General features: G+C 51.7%; 2 protein-coding genes across 3 annotated transcripts; one reads left to right on the forward strand and one right to left on the reverse strand.

Annotated features, from left to right (window-relative positions):
• Nucleotides 1-1,368: 1,368 nt before the first annotated feature.
• On the reverse strand, nt 1,369-18,610 carry RPL3L (ribosomal protein L3 like). 2 transcript variants are annotated; one of them, XM_044979919.1, is made up of 10 exons: nt 18,508-18,610; nt 10,336-10,528; nt 9,639-9,807; nt 8,594-8,729; nt 6,515-6,701; nt 5,074-5,234; nt 4,560-4,661; nt 3,824-3,919; nt 3,265-3,384; nt 1,369-1,487 (listed from the first exon to the last, which is right to left on the reverse strand). In XM_044979919.1, the coding sequence occupies exons 2-10, from the start codon at nt 10,373-10,375 to the stop codon at nt 1,431-1,433; spliced, it is 1,068 nt and encodes a 355-aa protein (XP_044835854.1). In that variant the 5' UTR covers nt 10,376-10,528; nt 18,508-18,610; the 3' UTR covers nt 1,369-1,430. The 2 variants fall into 2 exon arrangements, with proteins under 2 accessions (XP_044835854.1, XP_044835853.1); XM_044979918.1 differs by lacking the exon at nt 18,508-18,610 and adding an exon at nt 17,610-17,812.
• On the forward strand, nt 17,952-21,380 carry NDUFB10 (NADH:ubiquinone oxidoreductase subunit B10). The gene is made up of 4 exons (XM_044979921.1): nt 17,952-18,194; nt 19,351-19,489; nt 20,117-20,256; nt 21,091-21,380. Exons 1-4 carry the CDS (start codon nt 18,047-18,049, stop codon nt 21,189-21,191), a joined length of 528 nt encoding a protein of 175 aa, XP_044835856.1. The 5' UTR covers nt 17,952-18,046; the 3' UTR covers nt 21,192-21,380.
• The last annotated feature ends 463 nt before the right edge of the window (nt 21,381-21,843 follow it).

Here is a 21,843-nt window from a genome sequence, read left to right on the forward strand (position 1 = left end):
ATTTTTAACAGTGAGGGTAATTAATCATTTACTACCTTACCAAGGGTTGTGGGGGATTCTCCATCACTGGCAATTTTTCAATCAAGATTGGATGCTGTTCTAAAAGATCTGCTCTAGGAATGACTGTGGGGACGTTCTCTGGCCTGGGTTATCCAGGAGGTCAGACTAGATGGTCACAATGGTCCCTTCAGGCCTTGGAATGTGTGAATATGCAGTCCACTGAAGTCACAAGAAATGTACTTGCTGTCACATACATACACAAAGCTGTGGTGCATATTATCATGCTGAGCTAAATTCTGCTCTCAGATACATCAGTATAAATCTAGAGTAGCTCCAGTGAGGTCAGTGGAGTCACTCTGGATTCATAGATCAGTGTAGTCAGAAGCAGACCGTGACTGATACTAGTGAATCAGACAGAGTAAAAATCCACTCCAATAGCCTTGTCTGACCCTTCCACCTTGGAATCTATGAAAGATGTAATCATCCCGGCCAAATGAGGCAGGGCAGAACCAGCCTTGCTGACATGCCTGGGTTTTCCAGGCCTTACAGGATTCATCCGTGCCAGGTCTTCTTTTCCTCTCCTGGAACAGCTGCCAAACAATGGGGCCTTGATCGGACAGGGATTTCTGCTGAGCACTGAGGAGGACGGGGAAGCCTGGTCGGATGGGGTCTCACCTGGCAGTGAAAAAGCGAAGGCAGCATGTCAGTTGCAGATAAAATCCCCCAGCTGGTGCTCCTGGTACAGTAGGAGTGACTCTGACATGCCTCTTCTGCAGCTTTCCGGAGGATTCCTCCCACTCCTGGCTGAGCCCAGCATAGCAGGAAGGATGGGAGAACTTGGTGACCTGAGGACAGGTTTTGGGCCCAAGTCTCCATCCATAGAAGTCGACAGCAAAACTCCCATTGACTTGAAAAAGGGTCAGTTAGCTAACGAATCCCAGAGCGGCCTCATTACACCCACCATAAACTGCCCTGCGTGGAGCTGCGCAGTCACCTCACTTCTGGGACCAGCCAGGTGTAAACGGCTTCTCCTTGCACTGCCAGCAGGGGTAGTGCACAACCGATGCCTTGTATCTCACAGCGCCAGTGGCCATTCCCTAGACAGCACGGAAGAATTAGCGGACAGGAACTAGGGGATGTTCCTGAGTCACAACAGACCCCTATACAGCTCAGCTAAGAAAAGGCATCTCCAGGTATCGGAGTCTCACGGGACCAATTTCCCCCATGACTGTCCTGTGGATATCAATACACGGGGAGAAGGCTCTGGGATTTACTGATATCAAACTCCTCTTACACCAGACACCCATAACAGAGGCTAGTTTAAGCTTATTAATAACAGCGCCAGAAGAAAGACAGAACGGTTTAGGCCTGGTTTGAAGTCCCTTTATTGGAGGTGCCAGGTTCAGGTGGCCCATGTGTATTTCAATCCCCTACAATTCTTCCTGGGATTCTGGCTTCTCCTTCACCAGGTGTTTCTTCTGGGGGCCCTAAAACGCAAGGGAAATGGTGAGAAGAAGAGATCCCGTTGCCACAAGCTGATGAGTTCAAGATCCACATTACAAGCCTTCCCCATGGGTTACCTAGAGAGGCAGCAGGTGAGCTGGATGCTGTGGAATTTCTATTCAGACGTGACCCCTTTTCCCTGCACAAGGCTTGCAACACTAGCTGTTCACGTCCATTCCCTGGCTGCTAACTCTCAGCTCTCCTCCTGAACGGCAGCAGCTGTGTAGCTATGGGCTCTAGAAACCCTCCTCCCCCCTGGAGGAATGGGGGTAATGAATTGCCCATCCCTGAGCTGGCAGTTTGCTTAGCTGAGCAGCATGGAAAGCTGGCCCATGTGCTTCAAAGGCTGGTTTGCTCCTGAGCCCGGCAAGCGGGCCTGGGGTGATGGGGAAGATTGAGTGGTAAAGTAATCGTATTGATTACTCCATTATAGCATCGTGACTGTGGCCGGATCGATGAGGTTGTGTCAGGAGAATTTCCTATACAATCCCCTGTTTCAGGAGGTTGCATATGACAACTCCTTCTGAGCAGAATTTTGGAGCAGAAGGGGTTTCTGGTTTGGGTTACCATCAAGGGGACAGAGTCTCAGCTGGTTAAATCAGCTGAGTCAATGGAGCTACACAGATTTACAGCAGCTGAGGACAGGGTTCCAGCTCTTCTAGTTTACAAGAGTGGGAGGAAATGGTGGTTTGCAGGGCTATTGTTTTGCTTCTGCCCAGTGAAATGTTACTGAATTAAATTAAAATGCGGGGAAAGTTCTGGGTGCTCACTCCACAACAGGTGAAGTTCAGCCGCTTTAAGATAACGAGCTTAATAGAGCAGTCTTCCTGTGGCCACTTAATCAGTGTCACCGTGCTGCCCCCCTGGCCACTCAGAGGTGACAGCAGGGACAGAACTCACATCTTCCTGCTCCAAAAGCTCAGCCCTTGCCCAGGAGCAAAAGGAGAATCTCCAGCAGTGGTTAGTGCTGAAGCTACAGCCCTATGCATTAACCTCCAGCCATCCCGAGCGCGGTGTGAAGGGGTTTCACAGCCAGTTCTTACCTGGAGAGAAGTTAAACACATGTGAAACTCACTAGTCTAGTCAGTCGGCCAGATCCAAACCTCGTTTAAATCAGCATAGCACTACTGGAGTCATGGAGCCATGCTGATTCACACCGGCTGTGGATCCGGTCCACTTCGTATCTAGTCGATTTCATTTTCCAATTGCTACCACAGCACAGGGTGGCGGCGGAGGGGGGGCAAACTCTATAAAGGAATGTGTCTGTTCTTTTCTTTGTAAGCCCGTTTCCGCTGGGATTTTTAACGGGACACGATTTGGGTACTGAAAAGCTTATTTACACAAAATCCCAAATATGAGGCCAAATCCGACCCGACCTTTTTCCTTTAAAAACATTAAAAGTTTAAGGCAATCCAACCAAATCAAAGAAATGTACAATTAGGAGTGAAAGACACCATATGTCCAACAAGGTGCTGCCAACTTAAGGGCTTGTTGAATGCATCCCACTGTGAGTGCAAACTGGCTGACCATATGGTACATTAATTTGCTGGCTTTGGCTGGCTTGTATGACTCCCTCAACCATCATGTTCCCTCTTTAGCATTGTTTCTGGCAGCTGAACTGCCTTTTATGCAAAATGGTCCTGTTCAGTCTTTATTTTCTGGGTCAGGCCCTCAGCTGGCGTTAATCCTTTGAAATCGATTGAGCTAGGTTAATTGACACCAGCTGAGAACCTGGCCCTTTGATTGAGAGAATTAACTCACCATGAAAGCTCTCTTCTCTTGAGCAGTCTGGAAGCAGCCATGGCCAAACTTGGAAGTGGTATCAATGAACTTCAGTTCGATGGGTTCCAGAGCCCGACGGCTGCTGTGCACCAGAAGGGACTGGAGAGGAAGAGTCACAACACATTAGGCTTATGTTTAACCAGCAATATGAAAGCCTGCTTTGATGTGGGTGGAGTTAAGACATTTCATGCACGTCCACTAGCCAATCACTCCACCAAGAGTGGTGTCCTCGGAGACACACCCAGAGTAGCATGACTTTGAATGCCATTGCCTCTCAGTGCCCACTTGGAACTGAAAAGACGTAGCCGAGTGTGTCAGATTATGCAAGGACCGCTTCCAATGAGCGGCAAATCACTTCCTAAGGGAGACAAGACTGGCTGATCTGAAACTGGAAACACAGTTATCAGCGAGAATGGCCTGGCAACACACCTCTCCGGGAAATGGCCCCCTGGAAAATCACGACATGGCTCACAAAGTCAGCTCCTTCCATACGCGTGCACAGCCTCAGCACTCAATTTCAAAGGGGGGAGGAGTTTACCTTTCTGAGAGTGAGCAGGCGTTTCTTAGTGCCCATGACGCAGCCCTTCAGCATGATGAAATCATTGTTGACTGCACCGTAGTGAGGAAATCCACCCTGTGGGAAAAGGCAGAGGTCGGGTTTGCAGTGGTGAGATGTGTGGCTAACAGATATGCATCAGCAAGTGACATTTGCTATAGCAAAGCAGGGTATTTATTATTTAATTATTAATCATCCTAATGATTAACTAACCATGAATATGCTTTGCACTTATCATACACAGTGCAGCCCGCCCATGAGGTCTACAAATACCATTATCCTCATTTTACACGAGGGCCAGCTGTCACAGAGGAGAGAGCTGGCTGCAATTTTTTGTTCAAAGCCTTTATTTTAAAAATGAGAAATCGACTTTTTGGTCCAAATTGACATTTCCAACTTTGATGAGATTTTTCTGGGTTTTTGCTGACAAACCAAAAGCCTTTAAGGCAAAAAACGCCAGCTGAAAACAATTGTTTCTTGTTGTTTTGGGGTGTGGAAAAGCAAAAACTCTGCAGCTTTTGGTAACTATAAACAAAACAAAAAAAAAAGGAAGAAAATCAAAATTTGTGCATCCAGAAAAAATATTTCCCAACCAGCTTTTCCCCAACAGAAACCATAAGTGACTTGCCCCAGGCCACGTCTCTGGTCAGTGGCAAAGTCGGGAATGCAGGAGTCCCAGCTCCAGCCCCACCACTTCTTATTTCTTTAGCCCTTTTACCAGTGGCGTGATTGTCTTCTCAGTGACGTCGTAGTTCGTTGCGGCGTTGTTCTTCACTATTTTGCCATCTTGTACGTGGATCCCACGGCCAATACGGTAAATCTGGGTGAGAGCCCAGGTTGAAATGGAGTTAATGGCTTCAGGCCACAGTTGCAAACAAAGCGTCACAAACTGAGCACAAAAAGCAGAGATGCCGGGTTGGGAGAAAACTCATAGGCTCATCTCAGATGCCGTCAGCAGGCAATGGACAGAGCACATCCCCGCCCGCGGCACAGATAACTGCCTGGACGGCACCTAATACAGTGTGGTCATGGTCAGTGACACAGGCTCCTAGGCACTATGGTAATAAAAATAATCAACATCACCACCACCAAACGAAGCCCTAAATTCCCTCCTGCCCTGAAATGATGTGCATGACAGAGAGCTGGCTCAGGACAGGACAGGAGAGGGAAGGGGGCTCGAAAGAAGGAGAAGCTGCCCTAGGCCCAAGGGAGGCATCGCATCAGTGTCATACCTTCTTGTTGAGCTCCGTGCGATGGTGGTAGCCCTTCTGGCCAGCCCGGGCAATGGAGTAGCCCACGCGGGCTGGATGCCAGGCTCCAATGCAGGCGACTTTGCGTAAGCCTTTGTGAGTTTTCCTTGGGAGCTTCTTGGCATGCCAGCGGCTGGTCACCCCTAGGAAAGCAGGACAGGATGATGCTGTCAGAGGAGCCAAGGGGGACGGGTGCTGGTGCTTCAGAGCCAGAAATCGGAGCGAGTGTCTGTGGCGTTTGTCTTATGTTGCATCTCAAGTTATGAGAAGACGGTGGGTCAGGTTGAGGCAAACAGCCATTTTCAGAATCGGGGGCGCACGACAGAACTGTACTTGCTCTGCATTAAACTGACTAGACTATGGTGTGTCCCACACACACACACGCACACACGCTGGTTTTGTCAGCACTGAAATGACTTTTTGTCCTTATTTTGTTTACTTCAGATTTCGGCAAACCAAGTGCCCTTAGTGCTCCCATGAGAACTAAGCCCATAACTAATGACAGGGCATTTTGAACCAGGTAAATGGAACCAAATCTGCTAAAAAGAGAACAGACGTATGGGTACAAATCCAGCGACTCTTTGGTGTCCCTCATGAAAGGAGTTGGGGGGATCTCAATCTGGCTGCTGCTCAGCCTACATCTCAAGGACGACCACCAATACCGGCACTGATTGTCCCCAGCGTTGGTCATCTCGGCTGTGAGGCCGAGGATGAAATGAGGGAATGAGAAATGAGCTCCCCTCTTGTCCTCTGGAAGAGGATCCCCAGGACATGGTGGGATTGCCGTGTACAGTATGTGGGACACCCGCACTACCACTGCCTCTGCTGTACCTGCTCTGGGAATAGGCATTTCACCAACACTAAAAACAATGTTTTAAAGAAATGTACAGCCATAATAAACTGGAGTCTGTTCTCCTCTGGATGTCACACAAGGTGAAGCTTCTATGTATCAATGTTAATTATTCACAGTGATGCATGGATTCTTCACTGTGTTTAATTGTGAATTACTATTAATTAGATGAGGTCAAGAAGCCATGCCTTGACAATGACAGATTAGTAAATAATTACTATTAGTAATAACACTAAGTACTCAGCACTCATATGGCTTTTTCATCCATAGATCTTGAAGCACTTGCATAGCTGTCAGTGTCACTATCCCCATTTTACAGATGGAGAAACTGAGGCACAGAGGGGGCAAGCGACTGGCTCAGGGCCACAGAGTGAGTTGGTGTGAGCACTGGGATTATAATTTAGGTCTCCCGACGCCCAGTCCTCTGCTCACTCCACTAGAAAATGGCCTCCCCCAAGAGCATCAGGGAGGCCCCACAGCAATGCCCTTGCAATGTGTAAGCACCCCTCTGCCCATCCTCCTCAGAGGATCCATGCCAAGCCCCATGGCAAAGGGCCCTCCCTCCTCCTGTACCTTTCATCCCACGCCCCTTGGTCACCCCGATGACATCGATCGTTTCGTTCTGGCTGAAGACCGCGTGCACAGAGACCTGCTTCTCCAGCTTCTCGTGAGCCCAGTCCACCTTGTCGGCCACCGTCCCGCCGTTCAGCTGAATCTCCATCACATGGGCCTTCTTCTGACGTAGAGGGAGCAGCTTCATCTGCATTGGGCAGCGAGGGACAAGAAATGACACCAGGCCTGTGGGCGTGAATGTGTTCCCAGGGGCAATATCCCCTTAGACTCAAGCGGGCTGTTTGCAGTTCAGTCTGCAAACATGTGCACCCATGCGCACCCACACTCACTAAACTCGAACACACACACACACACTTTCACTAAGCACACATGCACACACACTCGCCAAGTGCAAACACACACATTCTCACTGAATGCACCAACACATGCACACCAGGCATGGGTGCATGCACACACGCACACACACGCACCCAGCATGCCATCAGGCCACGTGGTGATTGGCACAAGCTGCATTTCTGTAGCATGAGTTATTACTAGTTCCTAGGAAGCAGGCCTGCCCCTTCCCCACCCACCATCAGAAACAAGTGTTCACCTCCTGACCATTCTGCTACTATTGCCAGCTGAGATGCTGTTTCACGCTTAACCGGAATCCCTGAGAACAAAACGCTAAGACACGTGACATGTGCACCCCCGACTAAGCACGGTGTGGCGAGGAACAGAGTGACGCCCACCCTTCTGGGGCCAGCCAGGCACAGACATGGAAACTGGGCTCTGCTAACAGCATTTACTGTGGAGCGCTGCAGAGACTGGCTAGCTGGATGGATTTTAACAGGAGCTGATCTGTGGGAGCTGTGTGTGAAGCTCACCAGCTGTGCAGCAGCTGCCTGGATACAGCCACAGGGACAAATCCTGCAGCCCTGGCTCACACGGGCAGGCCCACTGTCTCCAACGGGACTATGCAGAGGCGCACGTGCAGCAGACTGGGGGCGAGTCCGGCAGGGTTTTGTGCTATCGGCCTGTATTTCCAGCTGATTACTCTGCACCGTGGGCGGCGTTCTCCTCTCCCCAGCCTCTGCAGGACTTGCCAGTCCCATCAATGCAGCTCAGATCGATGCAATCCCACAAACGGCCACGTGACCAGCCCTGGGCTCCCCAAGAAGATCCCCTCCTCACACAGTGCTAGGAGGCAGCGCTGCTGCGCTCCCAGCGACCTCATGTGGTGTCGCATCCCACTTTTCAAAATCAGCGGGTAGTGATGGCTGCAGCCCAGGCCTATCCGTGTCATGTGGCCAGACACAACTTCAGCTCGCCACAGCAGTTCTAACAAGCCCGAACTAGCCCAATGGGAGGCCTCAGTGCCCTCGGGCCAGCCCAGATCCTCCTGGGCTCTGCGGAGTTGAGAGCTCCGTGAGGATCCAAATTCAAATAGCCCCTGAGTATCCAGTAGCTCTGGCACCTGGCAAGTCCTTCCCTGCGGCCAGGCTCGCAGGTTATTTTTACCCCATCACCTGACACCAGTTGCTAATTTGAGATGAACCTTTGGTCCCTGCCAGGTGCCAGCGTTACACTGTTCACTGAGGGGCTTGGGACTAACGCCTGCTTCCTCCCAACGAACTTGCGAGTGCCTCTGGCACTGCCCGCTGCGAGCCCTGTGGCTTCTCCAGGGTCCCGAGCAGCAGCAAGGAGATGGAAAACCCCAGGCCCAACCCTTCCACAGCTGTCGGGGTGTCAGTGCCAGGCTCCTGGGCAAATCCCAGTGTAGAGACTTCCATTGTGCCCGCTGGATTCCCCCTAGCACTTTCAAATGGCCGAGGTTGCTCTTTGATAAGTGGCTGCAACGGTCAGCATGCACCTCCTGCAGCATGCACATATCGCATCTCCAGTGCCCACTAACCTGCCTGCCACTCCAATCCCCGCACCAGTGACAAGAGGCCCCATCCCCCTCCCAGCCGACAAGACCCTCCATTCCCCCCCCCCCAGCGATGAGAAGTGCCCCGATTCCCACTTGCTAGTTGCTCCCAGCTTCCAAGCCCTCGTCCCACTCAAACAAGCTATTGGGACCCTGTGTGAAGCTCTGACCTGAGTGTGGACGATGACTCGAATGACCTTGCAGTACTTCTTCATGGCCGCAAAATCCTTCTCTAGCTGCTTCTTCCCATCCTTGTCCTGCCACTTTTTGCAGTACTTGGTGAAGGCCTTCTTCTTGCTCTTGTGCCTAAGGACAGGAGCCTTTTAATTATGCTGGAGACTGGAATAATGAAGCACCGAATCTCAGAAACACAGTACAGCATGTGTGACAAGGTTGCTTACATGCCATTGGAAGCATCATGCATCCATGGCTCATTGCACCAGGCTGAGGTGAGCAAATGCAATACACACGAGACCATTAGAGGGAGCTCAGAGGAGGAAATGGTGGAAGGACATTAATGGACCGACAGCACTTGCAATTCTGGCAGCTTTTTTATAGAGAATCCAGTTGACGCCCACTGATTTGCTCACTTAGTGAAGTCCAAATACAACAGCAAAAATCAAGCTAAATGGAAATGAGACAAACCAGTCTCTCTAGCGAGGAGCAGGGACATTTTAGGGGTCAGATTTGAAGGCATGGCTACACAGCCATTATAGCCATACGTTTGCTCAATTATAAAGTCTTGAGCGATCACTTTCCCCACTGCTACTCCAAGATTTGGGGAGTCAATCTCTACAATGATGCGGAAAGGCCACGGGCTAGATTTTGCTTTAATCTGCACCCCCGTAAAACTGGAATTACTCTATTGACGTCAATGGAGTTACTTTGGTGAACCAATTACAATGGTGAGCAGAAGCTGGCTTCAGCTACGCAATGTATAATTGACCTGTGGAACTCACTGCCACATCACCGAGACAAATAACTCAGTACTATTATTATGTGAACCAGAAATTTGTGCGCACACATTTTTATTCACAGTAGCCAAAATGGTTGTGTCGTGCAGCTGTGCGCAATTAAACAGCTGCTGCATTTCACCCCCGAGTGAAGGATTCCAATGTGGAGACATTACGAAGAGCCTCTTGTGGCTAACGTGGGGGTGGGGAAAGGTGATGCTGTTACAATTGCCAGGAAACCCATGCGCCGAGAGATTCTTACCAGTTCTTGTAGAAGCGGCGTCTGCACTCATCGCTGAGGTGCTCAGCAAAAATGGTCCTGAAATTTCTCAGGCCCCTGGGAGTGTCTATGTATCCCACAAGCCCAACCACTACCAGAGGCGGGGTCTCCACTATTGTGACTGCTTCCACCTCTTCCCTCTTGGAAAGCTCTGAAATCAAATGGTGTAGCAGTGAAGTCAATGGGAGCTGGCTGTGCTCAGTGTCTCACAGGACCAGGTTCTTTCAGGGGAGCCGTGGGTGGCCAGTAATTCTCTTAATTAGATACCCAAGTTCCTGGTGCCCAATGCACCGTCAACTACATCGTGTCCCAGCAGAGGGCAGCTGTCAATTGTTGTCTCCGCCTTTTATAAAGGCGGATTAACTTAGAGCAGATGGGGATGCCAGTTGCACAGAACTGGAGACCTACCTTTGTCAACAGTACACAACTTCCCCACCTAAACCCTACCAGCTGTGCTGGTGACCTTATGATATAAGGTAGGAATTGCACTGAGACCGTCTAAAGAGTTGCCAGATGATTTTTGGTCATTGGTGAACTGCCATTTCAAATCCAGGCTAGGTTAGATAGGAAGGGCCCCATAACCCATTCCCATGAGCTATCCATCCCAGCTGGCCATAAGAGACTTTTCCCTCTATTCTTCCCTGGACTCGAACTAGCTGATTCAATCAAAGCCTCTTACTCATTCCTGGCCTGTGAACTTCTCGTAGGATGTGCGTCATGCCAGCTTTGTAGCCCAGAAAGGCTGTCAGGTGGACTGGCTTGCTGGGATCATCCTTGGGCCAGGTCTTCACCTTCCCGCGGTGACGCCGGCTTCTCTTATGAGGGAGGAAGCCCAAGTGGCCATGCCTGGGAGCTGAAAACTTGCGATGGGACTGGGGAAGGCAAGAAACAAAAAGGATTCAGTTTTACCTTCAAACCCAGAAGGCTATGAGCCTGAGCTAATGCTGATTGAAGACAATGGGAAGGAATCCTTGGACTTCAGTTACGTCGCTCTATGTATATTACAGATTTCAGGACAGCAGCTTGTTACATCAGGCCCATCTGCTATAAGATGTTTAGAAATAAAAAAGGAATTATATGAATTACAAAGGCCATGATGTATCTCGCAGATGGATGGATAATCTCAAAATCTTCTCAGACCTGAGAGAGGAAATTCACAAATTATTTTTTCCTCCATTTCCAGTAACAGAGCGAAAGATCTCCCTAAAGGGGCAGTTTTTATTTAAGTTTATAAATGTAGCCCCCATCCTTTGCGTCAAAGCATTCGAGTTTCTGTGAAAACTGCTGACGAGGATTTGCTAAATAAAACATCTTGACTATAACTGTCCTTCTTTCTGCTAAGAGAAGCGCAATCGTTTCCAGATTTGCCCCACTTCGGCATTCATTATTATTCTTAATATGTGTCACGGCCACATGTAGAGGGCCCAGTCAGGGTTTGCACAGCACTGTATTCGGTGCTGCACAAACCCAGAGTGAAAGCTAGGCCCTGCCTTGATATCCGTACATTCGCATCCAGACAAGTCACAACCAATGGAGATAACTAACAATTGAAAGAAATGGGGGAGGGTGAACAAAAGAAACCATAATAAGAACATGCCACATATACAGGCCAAATATAATTATGAGAATTAACTAGAAAAGTCACAATCATGAACTCAACCTGGGCATAGCAACCACTACCACCTTGGAGGAGGTTGGACAAATTCCTACAATAGCAGCATAAAGTCGAGGTTAAGGGAATCAGCGCAGCAGCAAAGGGGTACATTTACACTCACTACAACTCCCTCTTGTTTATTCAGTAATTCCAGTACCAGATTTCCCTTTCTCCTAAACTTATTCTCCAACCCAAAGTGGAACTGATTGTTGATTTCAAGCCAATTTCAAATGTGCTCGTTTAATCTGTTGAATGAATATCTCAAGCCCATTAAATGTTCTACCCTACAAGCTATAAGATATTAACATGGAACGTTACAGACCATGGGACGTCTTCAGCACAGGTCAGCAGCACAACGAGGCAGTCACCAAGTGCCTCTACAGTCTAATACCTAAGATGTTTATCAGTCTGAAGACACAAATTTAGCTGCTGGCTTCATTCAACGCTATATTCATTTCATACTCAGCAAATCTGCCAGGGTCTGACTCTAACAACAGATGTGATGTGGTAAAGGTCAATTGCCAGTGTCTCAATTTACCACAGAAACAAACTGAACATGAATGGAGGGAATTACAATTGCTACCTACAGCACAATATATGAAGACAAAATTCTGCCCTCACTTACACCTAAGCAACCCATCACGTCAAGCTAGATAACTACATGCCTAATTAACTACCTCCAGAGGTTTTTTTCTCGTGCATGCCTGCCCTGCTGGCAACTCCCCAAGGGCAGTGGCCTAGGCCAGGTATTCCCAAAGGGGATGTTATGATTGCTTTGTAACCCCAGGCCAGGGAAGAATTCCCCTCCTCTCAGTAGTGTGATTTCCTGTACTTAGCAGCACTATATTTAGAACTACTGTATCACTAAAGGGCAGTCAACATACTCCAGGTATATACTGCTACATAAAATGGCCAAATTCTGAGCTCAGACCCCAATCCTGCAACAAGCTCCATGCAGGTGGATCCCTGAGCCCACGCAGAGCTCAACACAGGACTGGGGCTTTCAATTCATACTCAGGTCAAACTCATCCATTTCACTAGGTACGGACAGAGTAAGAATCTCAGGGTCCCCTCCCATCCACCAGCCCTGTATTGTCTCCTATGCTCTGTTCAGCCCAAATGATGACGGCTTTCACCACTCCACTTTAGAGAGACTATTCCACACACAGTCAAACAGATCACATGGTGGGGAAGCTTTTCCTCATATCTCTTTATCCCTTTCACTGTGCGATACTGACACAGTGTCTATTCAACAGCAGTAACATTTCTTTAAGTGTTGATATTTCATTAGACCTATCCAGAGAGGACATAACTGGTGCATTGACCAGCATTGGTGGCATGCTTTAGCTCAAGTAACTAGCTGTGCAGTAAGAAAGAGGTTAAAATCGATCAGTAAAAGTATAATTTAATAGCCCTTGTTTGTTTTTATTCACTTTAGTTATTTGGGATCTGGTTAGTCCTTTACTTCAGGTCTTCCATAGCCACACCGTCCTACCTATCCGGAGACTAACGGGATCTAACCGGATATGTAAACGTTAATATTGTCGCCCATCTCTATGAAAATCAAGACTGTCCTGATTTTCAAATATTTTTCCTGGACCCACAAACAGCAGCTCACAGAGTTCTCCAAAATATCCCATCTTTGAGCAGAAGTGGGGTGTGTGTGGGGGGGAAATATGCAAATACAATCCCTTCTTTCTTGTAGGTCAGTACTATGTTGTGCTGGTACTTGCACTAAATGAAGATTTTAAAAAGAGAGCTGTCTGATAGGATGCCACCAAGCCTAGATTTTTTTCTCTTTTTTTACTAGCTTGGCTGAGGTTTGCATTTGCATGAAAACCAGTTAAAGCTTGACAGATGCCAGATCTTTTCATATCTCTACATTTAGTAATAAAAACAAAGCCCCTGCCCGTGGACAAAAAGTGACAGGCATCATCACTGGACATAGGCGCCGACTTATATGGGGCTCTGGGGCTTTAGCCCCATGAATAAATCCCAAGCAGGGGCTCTGCCCCACCAATATTTTTTCTCCCCTGCTTGGAGCGCCCCCCGCCGCTGCCGCCACCGCCGCCGGGGCTGCCCAGAGCCCTTTAAATCCCAGCCGCGGCCGGGAATCAGAGGGCTCTGGGCTGCCTGCTGCAGCGGGAAGCCCAGAGCCCTCTGATTCCCGGCTGCGGCTGGGATTAAAAAGGCTCTGGGCTCCCCGCGGTTGCAGGCAGCCCAGAGCCCTTTAAATCCCAGCAGCGGCTGAGATTTAAAAGGCTCTGGGCTCCCCGCGGTTGCAGGCAGCCCAGAGCCCTCTGATTCCCAGCGGCGGCTGGGATTTAAAAGGCTCTGGGCTGCCCGCCGCAGCAGACAGCCCAGAGCCCTCTGATTCCCGGCCGCGGCTGGGATTTAAAGGGCTCTGGGCTCCCCGCCGCAGCAGACAGCCCAGAGCCCTCTGATTCCCGGCTGCGGCTGGGATTTAAAAGGCTCTGGGCTCCCCGCGTTTGCAGGCAGCCCAGAGCCCTTTAAATCCCAGCCGCGGCCGGGAATCAGAGGGCTCTGGGCTGCCTGCTGCAGCGGGAAGCCCAGAGCCCTCTGATTCCCGGCTGCGGCTGGGATTTAAAAGGCTCTGGGCTCCCCGCGGTTGCAGGCAGCCCAGAGCCCTCTGATTCCCGGCGGCGGCTGGGATTTAAAAGGCTCTGGGCTGCCCGCCGCAGCAGACAGCCCAGAGCCCTCTGATTCCCGGCCGCGGCTGGGATTTAAAGGGCTCTGGGCTCCCCGCCGCAGCAGACAGCCCAGAGCCCTCTGATTCCCGGCTGCGGCTGGGATTTAAAAGGCTCTGCGCTCCCCGCGGTTGCAGGCAGCCCAGAGCCCTTTAAATCCCAGCCGCGGCCGGGAATCAGAGGGCTCGGGGCTGCCTGCTGCAGCGGGAAGCCCAGAGCCCTCTGATTCCCGGCCGCGGCTGGGATTTAAAGGGCTCTGGGCTCCCCGCCGCAGCAGACAGCCCAGAGCCCTCTGATTCCCGGCTGCGGCTGGGATTTAAAAGGCTCTGGGCTCCCCGCGTTTGCAGGCAGCCCAGAGCCCTCTGATTCCCGGCCGCGGCTGGGATTTAAAGGGCTCTGGGCTCCCCGCCGCAGCGGGAAGCCCAGAGCCCTCTGATTCCCGGCTGCAGCTGGGATTTAAAAGGCTCTGGGCTCCCCGCGGTTGCAGGCAGCCCAGAGCCCTCTGATTCCCGGCCGCGGCTGGGATTTAAAGGGCTCTGGGCTCCCCGCCGCAGCAGACAGCCCAGAGCCCTCTGATTCCCGGCTGCGGCTGGGATTTAAAAGGCTCTGGGCTCCCCGCGTTTGCAGGCAGCCCAGAGCCCTTTAAATCCCAGACGCGGCTGGGATTTAAAAGGCTCTGCGCTCCCCGCGGTTGCAGGCAGCCCAGAGCCCTTTAAATCCCAGCCGCGGCCGGGAATCAGAGGGCTCTGGGCTGCCTGCTGCAGCGGGAAGCCCAGAGCCCTCTGATTCCCGGCTGCGGCTGGGATTTAAAAGGCTCTGGGCTCCCCGCGGTTGCAGGCAGCCCAGAGCCCTTTAAATCCCAGCAGCGGCTGAGATTTAAAAGGCTCTGGGCTCCCCGCGGTTGCAGGCAGCCCAGAGCCCTCTGATTCCCGGCCGCGGCTGGGATTTAAAGGGCTCTGGGCTCCCCGCCGCAGCGGGAAGCCCAGAGCCCTCTGATTCCCGGCTGCAGCTGGGATTTAAAAGGCTCTGGGCTCCCCGCGGTTGCAGGCAGCCCAGAGCCCTCTGATTCCCGGCCGCGGCTGGGATTTAAAGGGCTCTGGGCTCCCCGCCGCAGCGGGAAGCCCAGAGCCCTCTGATTCCCGGCTGCGGCTGGGATTTAAAAGGCTCTGGGCTCCCCGCGGTTGCAGGCAGCCCAGAGCCCTCTGATTCCCGCGGCTGAGATTTAAAGGGTTCTGGGCTCCCCGCCGCAGCGGGCAGCCCAGAGCCCTCTGATTCCCGGCCCCGGCTGGGATTTAAAAGGCTCTGGGCTCCCTGCGGTTGCAGGCAGCCCAGAGTCCTCTGACTCCCAGCCGGGGCTGGGATTTAAAGGGCTCTGGGATCCCCGCGGCTGCCAGCAGCCCAGAGCCCTTTGAATCCCAGCCTCTGTCCGCTGATTGCCCCCTCCCCAGACCCCTGCCCCAACTGCCCCCCAGAACCTCCACCCCCTATCTAAGCCCCACTGGTCCTTGTTCCCCAATTACCCCCTCCCGAGACCCCTGCCCCTAACTGCCCCTTGGGACCTCAGCCCCTATCTAAGCCTCCCTTCTCCTTGTCCCCAACTGCCCCCTCCTGAGACCCCACCCAACTTCCCCCCCCCAGGACCGCACCCCCTACCTGTCCCCTGATAAACCTTAGACTCCCATGCCTATCCAATTGCTGCCTGTCCCCTGACTGCCCCTTCGAACCTCTGCCCCATCCAACTCCCCCTGCTCCTTGTCCCTTGACTGCCCCCCGGAACTCCCTACCTCTTCACCAACCCCCAAACCGCTTACTGTGCCACTCAGACCAGCGTGTCTGGCTCCGTGCAGCTCCAGACAGTTGCTGCCATGCTCCCCCATGGAGCCCACAGCCCTCTCCCACCCCCAGCACCTGCCTTCCAGATTTGAACACCTCAAAATTCAGGAGTGCTCAAGCTCGGTTTGGGCAGCTTTTACTTCATTTCTCCCAAATCAGTTTCCCCTGCAAGGTGCCAACTGAAGGTGTTGGAGAACAGAGAGATCGGGTGGCCTCCTAATGCCTGGAAAAGAGACAAAGGCCAGAGGAGGGAGTGTCAGTGCCTGTGCGGACTTCTGGGAAGTGCACGGTGTGGAAGGGGATGCTGTGATGCTTTGGAACAACTCCATACAAAGCCAGTCAGGACTCTGGGGGAGCCTCCTCTCTCGGAGCATACTGTCTCCAGGGCAAGAAGTTTACACCTTCCTGGGTCTGACCTCGGAGCATTCAGCATGCCCTTCCACATCATGCACTTGCCACAGCGAGTCTGCCCAGGCTGGTCCTGGGGCAACCAGAGGTCCCTGCACCCCAACTCCGCAGTCAGATGTGACTCTCAGCCACAGTAAAACAGAAGGTTTATTACATGACGGGAACACAGTTTAAACAGAGCTTGTTGGTACAGAAAACAGAACCCCTCTGTCAGGTCCATCTTGGGGGGTGGGGAGCCCAGAACCAAGTTCTGGGTCTCTCCCCATTTCCCCAGCCAGCTCCAAACTGACACTCCCTCCTCTGGCCTCTGTGTCTCTTCCGGACAGGGAGGCCACCTGATCTCTTTGTCCCCAACACCTTCAGTTGGCATCTTGCAGGGGAAACTGAGGCACCCACACAGTATTCAGAGAAAATATTAAGAACATTCCCACTTCATCACAACAGGTGCAACAAAATATAATACTGTATATTGAAGTAGGCAAGTGCTGCTTCTGACTTTCCACTTTTAATTGACCCTTGTAATCTTGTGGCACTGACGCATTGTAGCTTCATTTTATATCGGCTTACAGGGCGGGAGCGGGGGGGCACCACCATTTTGGGCCCCACCAAAAATTATACAAACCTGCCGCCTATGTCACTGGATTGTTTTAATCCTTTCAAAAATAGCCCCATGTCTCAGAACAAGTAAATGCTGCCACACTATCCAGCTAAAGCATTACTACAGGTAGCTGTGGGATTGTCCACTGTTAGTCTTCAAGGGCCTGATCCTGCCCCCTTTGAAATCTAAAGGAATTTTGTCCTCGACTTCAAGGAGAGCACAATCCTTCCCCCTCCCAAAAGCTACAGAACCACTTAACCAGGGGCCTATCCTTTTTCTCTCTTGAAAAGGCGGCAGTATTACAACATGCAGGGCTGCGTGTTTCTGTGTTTCTGCACACAGCAGTGCACTCTGCTCGATGGGATCGCGCAGGGTGCCCGGGTGGGATTGCGACAAGAGGCGAGTCAGTGCAGTGGACTGGGCCTCAGGACTCCGGGGTTCCACTCCTGGCTCTCAGAGCCAGCAAAGGCAGAAGTACAGCCCTAGACTCCCAACAGCCAGAGTCGGGTTTCCCGAGCTTTTTCCTGCCTCTGGGACCGGGAGGGAGGGAGTCAGAGGGCGTGTGGAGTTTGTGCCGCGGGGGGGGGGGAGGCTCCGGGGTCCCCTGGGGCTAGTGCTGCGGGCAGGAGCCCTGGGGCCGACTCCCCAGGGTGGCAAAGCTCCATGCGAATGGGGGGCAGAGGGATGGATTGGGGGGTGGAGGGGAGGTACCAGGCTCGCAGGGGTGGGGGGGGGGTTCCAGGGGTACTGACCCGTCCCAGCCCGTCTGGATCCCGCTCTCGCCCCCTCCCCCGGGCCTGCAGGAGTTTGCATCCCCCCCCAGCCCTTAGGAAGGAGCGAGGGGTGCATGGGGGGGACGACACCATTTGCAGGGGGGCAGTTGCCCCTCAGCACCCCCTCCCCAAGGCTCGCGGAGAGTCCGGAGCATCAGGCTGTAACGACCGGAACTACATATCCCAAGGGCCATCGGGGGAAATGCGTGGAGCTGCGCATGCGTATTGGGCGGTGTTTTCTGCCCGGAAACGAGACTCTGGAAGCGCCGCGCGGCAGGACGCTACCCGGGTTGCGCATGCGTCTCTGTCACCTTTGACCTTTGCCCCCCACCTGACCCCCTTCCAGCTTGTGTAGGGGGTCGCCATCTTGTGCGGGTCGGCGGTGAAGGAGATTCCGTAGCCGCTGCTGTGTCGCGATGCCGGACGACTGGGACCCGGAGGTGTACAAGAAGCCGCCGAGCCGCACCCCCATCCCCGAGAAGCGGACGTCGCTGCCTAACCCGGTCACCATCCTCGAGACCGTCTTCTACTACACCGTCGACGCGCCGGTCACCTTCTTCCGAGGTAGCGGGCCGGGCCCCTGGCTGCTCCCCGGGCAGCACCCGCGCCCTGCCCCGCTGTGTGGATCGGGCCCCCCCCTGCAGCCGCGCGGGGGTCGGTGCAGAGGGGCCCTCCCTCTCCCGGCCCATCCCCGTGGAGCTGGGCCTAGCCCCGGGGCACGGCACGGACCTGCGGTGGGGCAGGGCTTCGGGCTGCACGCGAGGGTCTGGCTTCACCCCCACCCCGTGCTGGGTCCCAGCCGCCTCGGGGAGCCCCCCTGGGCACCTCTCACTGCCTGACAGCGCCTAAGCAGAGGCGGCGGGAACCGCCAGCTGACCTGTTGCTGCCAGAGGGTCGCGGGGGACCGTCCCCTCCGAGCTCCATCAGAGCCGCGTGCGATGGCTTGATGAGTCCCTGTTCTGTTCAGTGCCTCTGGGGCACCTGGCATCGGCCACTGTCAGAGGACACGATACTGGGCTTGATGGACCTTTGGTCTGACCCAGTCTGGGCGTTCTTATGATCTGCCCAGGACGGGGCTTGGGGCTCCAGGGATGTGTCCCACTCCTGTCTGGTGGTACTGCCCGGTACCAGGTTGCTTTCAGTGCCATATGCTCTCTGGAGACTCTCCCCCCAGGGTTATGCACTGATCCCGTATCGCTTTTTGATGGAGAGTCATTCATCACTTCTGATAACGTGAGGAACGGTGGTCTCCCTTCCCTGGTTAGTTTTGAACGCTGTGATAGAAAATATCAGGCTGATAACCCAGAAGGCAAGTGACCTGCCTGATTTTGTGAGGCTTAGGACATCATAGTGTAGTGTTTACTGTATTTCCATAGAGTTCCAGCTTAGCATTCTCTCTGTAGAGTTAGTTCTGGAAAGTGAGGGCAGGTGGACATGCACCTGCTATTATCAATCATTCCTGCCCAGTCAGTGGCACATAGGCTGTATAGAAAGCAACTCAAGGTTTTGTTGCAGAACAAAATACATACTGCAAAATTCCTTTTCTTTTCCAAGTCACCCAGTACATATTAGGTTATGGGGACAATTTTTGTCATGTATCTTGTATGCTTTCCATCCTAAACAAGAACTGTACTGTGCCCAGTAGTAGTTTTAGTTGGTTCTGTCCATCTCTTTGATTAGTACCTTGAAGATGCATGAATGTGGTGGTTGACTCTTGCAGAATGGATTGAGCGCCAACATGCGAAGAAAAAATTTTACTACTATCATCGGAATTACCGCCGTGTGCCGGATGTGACTGAGTGTTTGGAGGATGACTATGTATGCATCTTTGAAGCTAATGCACAGTGGAAGAGGGACAAGTATGTATATCTACAGCATAGCTGTAATGATTTTGGAGCCTTACTCAATTGAAGAAACCCAGTAGAGCACAGTGTTTGTTGTTTTTTCTTGCAGTAGATTGCCTGGGAAGCAGCTTTCATGTGGTTTGAAGCTGCAAAATCATAGTGGATTTTTTCCCCCCCCATGAAAGTTTAGAAGCCTGTTCCTGATTCAGTCATAGCTTGTCACAGTAGATACTCCACACTGAGGTTTCCCCCAGCTCCTGCTCCACTTTAGGAAGCTTCTCTTCTGCTAGTAGCAAGCCAATAAGCTTGCTTAGAAGCTTATTTCAAACACTGGGCAGCTGCTGATGTTCATCTACCTGTGACAGAGTTCCAAGTATCTTTTCTGCAGCATGCCTGAGTTGGGCTCTGAGCAGAACCTGAAAATCACTACTGATTCTCCTTCTCTGATGACACTACGTATGGCATTGCTGCCAAGCCCCTGTGACTTGATTTTGCTTAGTTCTGCCTTTTAATTGTATCCCATATTAAAGCAGCTAATAAAATAGCCTCTTGTTCTATCCAGAATGTAACTTACTACGCTATTCTCCAGCTGCAGGAAGTTATTGCCACTGCTGCACTCACACTGATCTCTCTTTCACACAGGAAAGTTGATCAGGAAATTGTGAAGATAATTCAGGAAAGGCTAGGAGCTTGCCAGCAGAGGGAAGGACATAGCTATGTTCAGAACTGTGCAAAGGAGATAGAGCAGTTTGCTCAGGTTGCTCGAGGCTATCAAGATAGATGTGAGTAAGGCCATCTAAGGCCTCTTAATTTATTTGAAAAATATTCAAGTTTGACTGGCATGACTTGGGGGGGGGATGGGGGGACAGGAGAGGATGTCTAATATCCTTAAACCTAACCTAAAGATTTGGAGACTGGTACCCTCAGCTCCTGAAAGAGGGGCCTTAGAGCAGCCCTCTTTGATAAGTGCTCAGAAAGGAACTATGGCTATGCTTTGTTCAGAGCAGGGGTGGGCAAACTATGGTGGCCTGTGGGATTGCCACCCCTGTGGTGCTGCGGGCCCCGTGCTGCTTCGCACCACATCCCTGTGGTGGGGAAAAGAGGGCTCCTCCGGCTGCTCTTGCTTGTGGGTGCCTCCCCCGGAACTCCCCTTGGCCATGGTTCCGTTCTTGGCCAATTGGAGCTTCAGGGGAGGTGCCTACAGCCAAGAGCAGTGTGTGGAGCCCTCTTTCCCCCTCCCCCAGGGGCCACAGGGATGTGGTGCTGGCTGCTTCCCAGAGCAGTGCAAGGCCAAGGACAGGGCAGGCAGGCAGCCTGCCCTGGCGTGCACCACTACCATCCTGGAGCTGCTCCAGGTAAGTGGTGCTGGGCTGGAGCCCGCACCCCTTGTGCACCCTGCACCCCAACTTCCTGCACACCATGCCTCAGCCCTACATTCATGGCCCTGCATGCAATTTCCCCACCCAGATGTCACCCTTGGGCCAAAAAGTTTGCCCACACGATTCAGAGGATGGAACTGTAATGACGGGGGGGATGGTATTTAAAGCCTTCAGTGGGGCATCAAGCTAAGGAGCCTGATTGAACACTTCACAGCATTTCTTCTAATCTTGTTTTAGATGCTGATCTTGGTTTCTTTGGAACTGCTAGAAGCTGTTTAATGAAGCAGAAACATAGAATGATTGCAGAAAGAAAAGCACAAGCAGAAGCAAAAGACTAAGCTCAAATCCTCAGTGGGTAGTATTTGAAGTTTAAGGTTTGAATACTGTATTATGTGATGGGTTTCAGAGTGGTAGCTGTGTTATTGTATTATGTGAATCTTCCAATGTACCTGGATGCTGAGGCTTGTATGAGTTGCATTACTCAACTGTACAATAAAGCATTTGCAGAGAACATCTCTGCCAAATAACTAGGTTTTAGAACTGATGATACTGTCAGCCTTGTTAAGAGGGGAATGTATTAGCAGAACTATCAATGACACTTTATAAAGAAATAAGCAAAAACATTGGCAGTACTCATCCTTGCAGTGCAGAACACAGCAGCATCCCCTTATCAGCACAGTCAGGCACACTACTAGAAAGTGCTCTGGCCAGCAGATTGCAAGCAAAGTTGTTCATCTTTATAAACTAAGCAGGAAGACTTCCCTTGGTTTGAACTAAGATTATCTGAGATCACTTGAGTAGAAGATAACTCAGGGAGCCCTTTCATGGTCAAATATGTCAATGGATCAAAGGTTTTTTACATTAATGTTTTAAATGACTTAAGTCCATAAATCTCTGCTTGATTTTTCCCTTGGTCTCTTTGAGAAAGGCAGCTCAGTGCTTGAGAGCAGAGCACCTTTAGCCATGTTCAGTGGTTTTCAGGGTTTTAAC

The sequence above is a fragment of the Mauremys mutica genome, chromosome 11 (assembly GCF_020497125.1).
Source record: "Mauremys mutica isolate MM-2020 ecotype Southern chromosome 11, ASM2049712v1, whole genome shotgun sequence".
Classification (NCBI taxonomy): Eukaryota; Metazoa; Chordata; order Testudines; family Geoemydidae; genus Mauremys; species Mauremys mutica.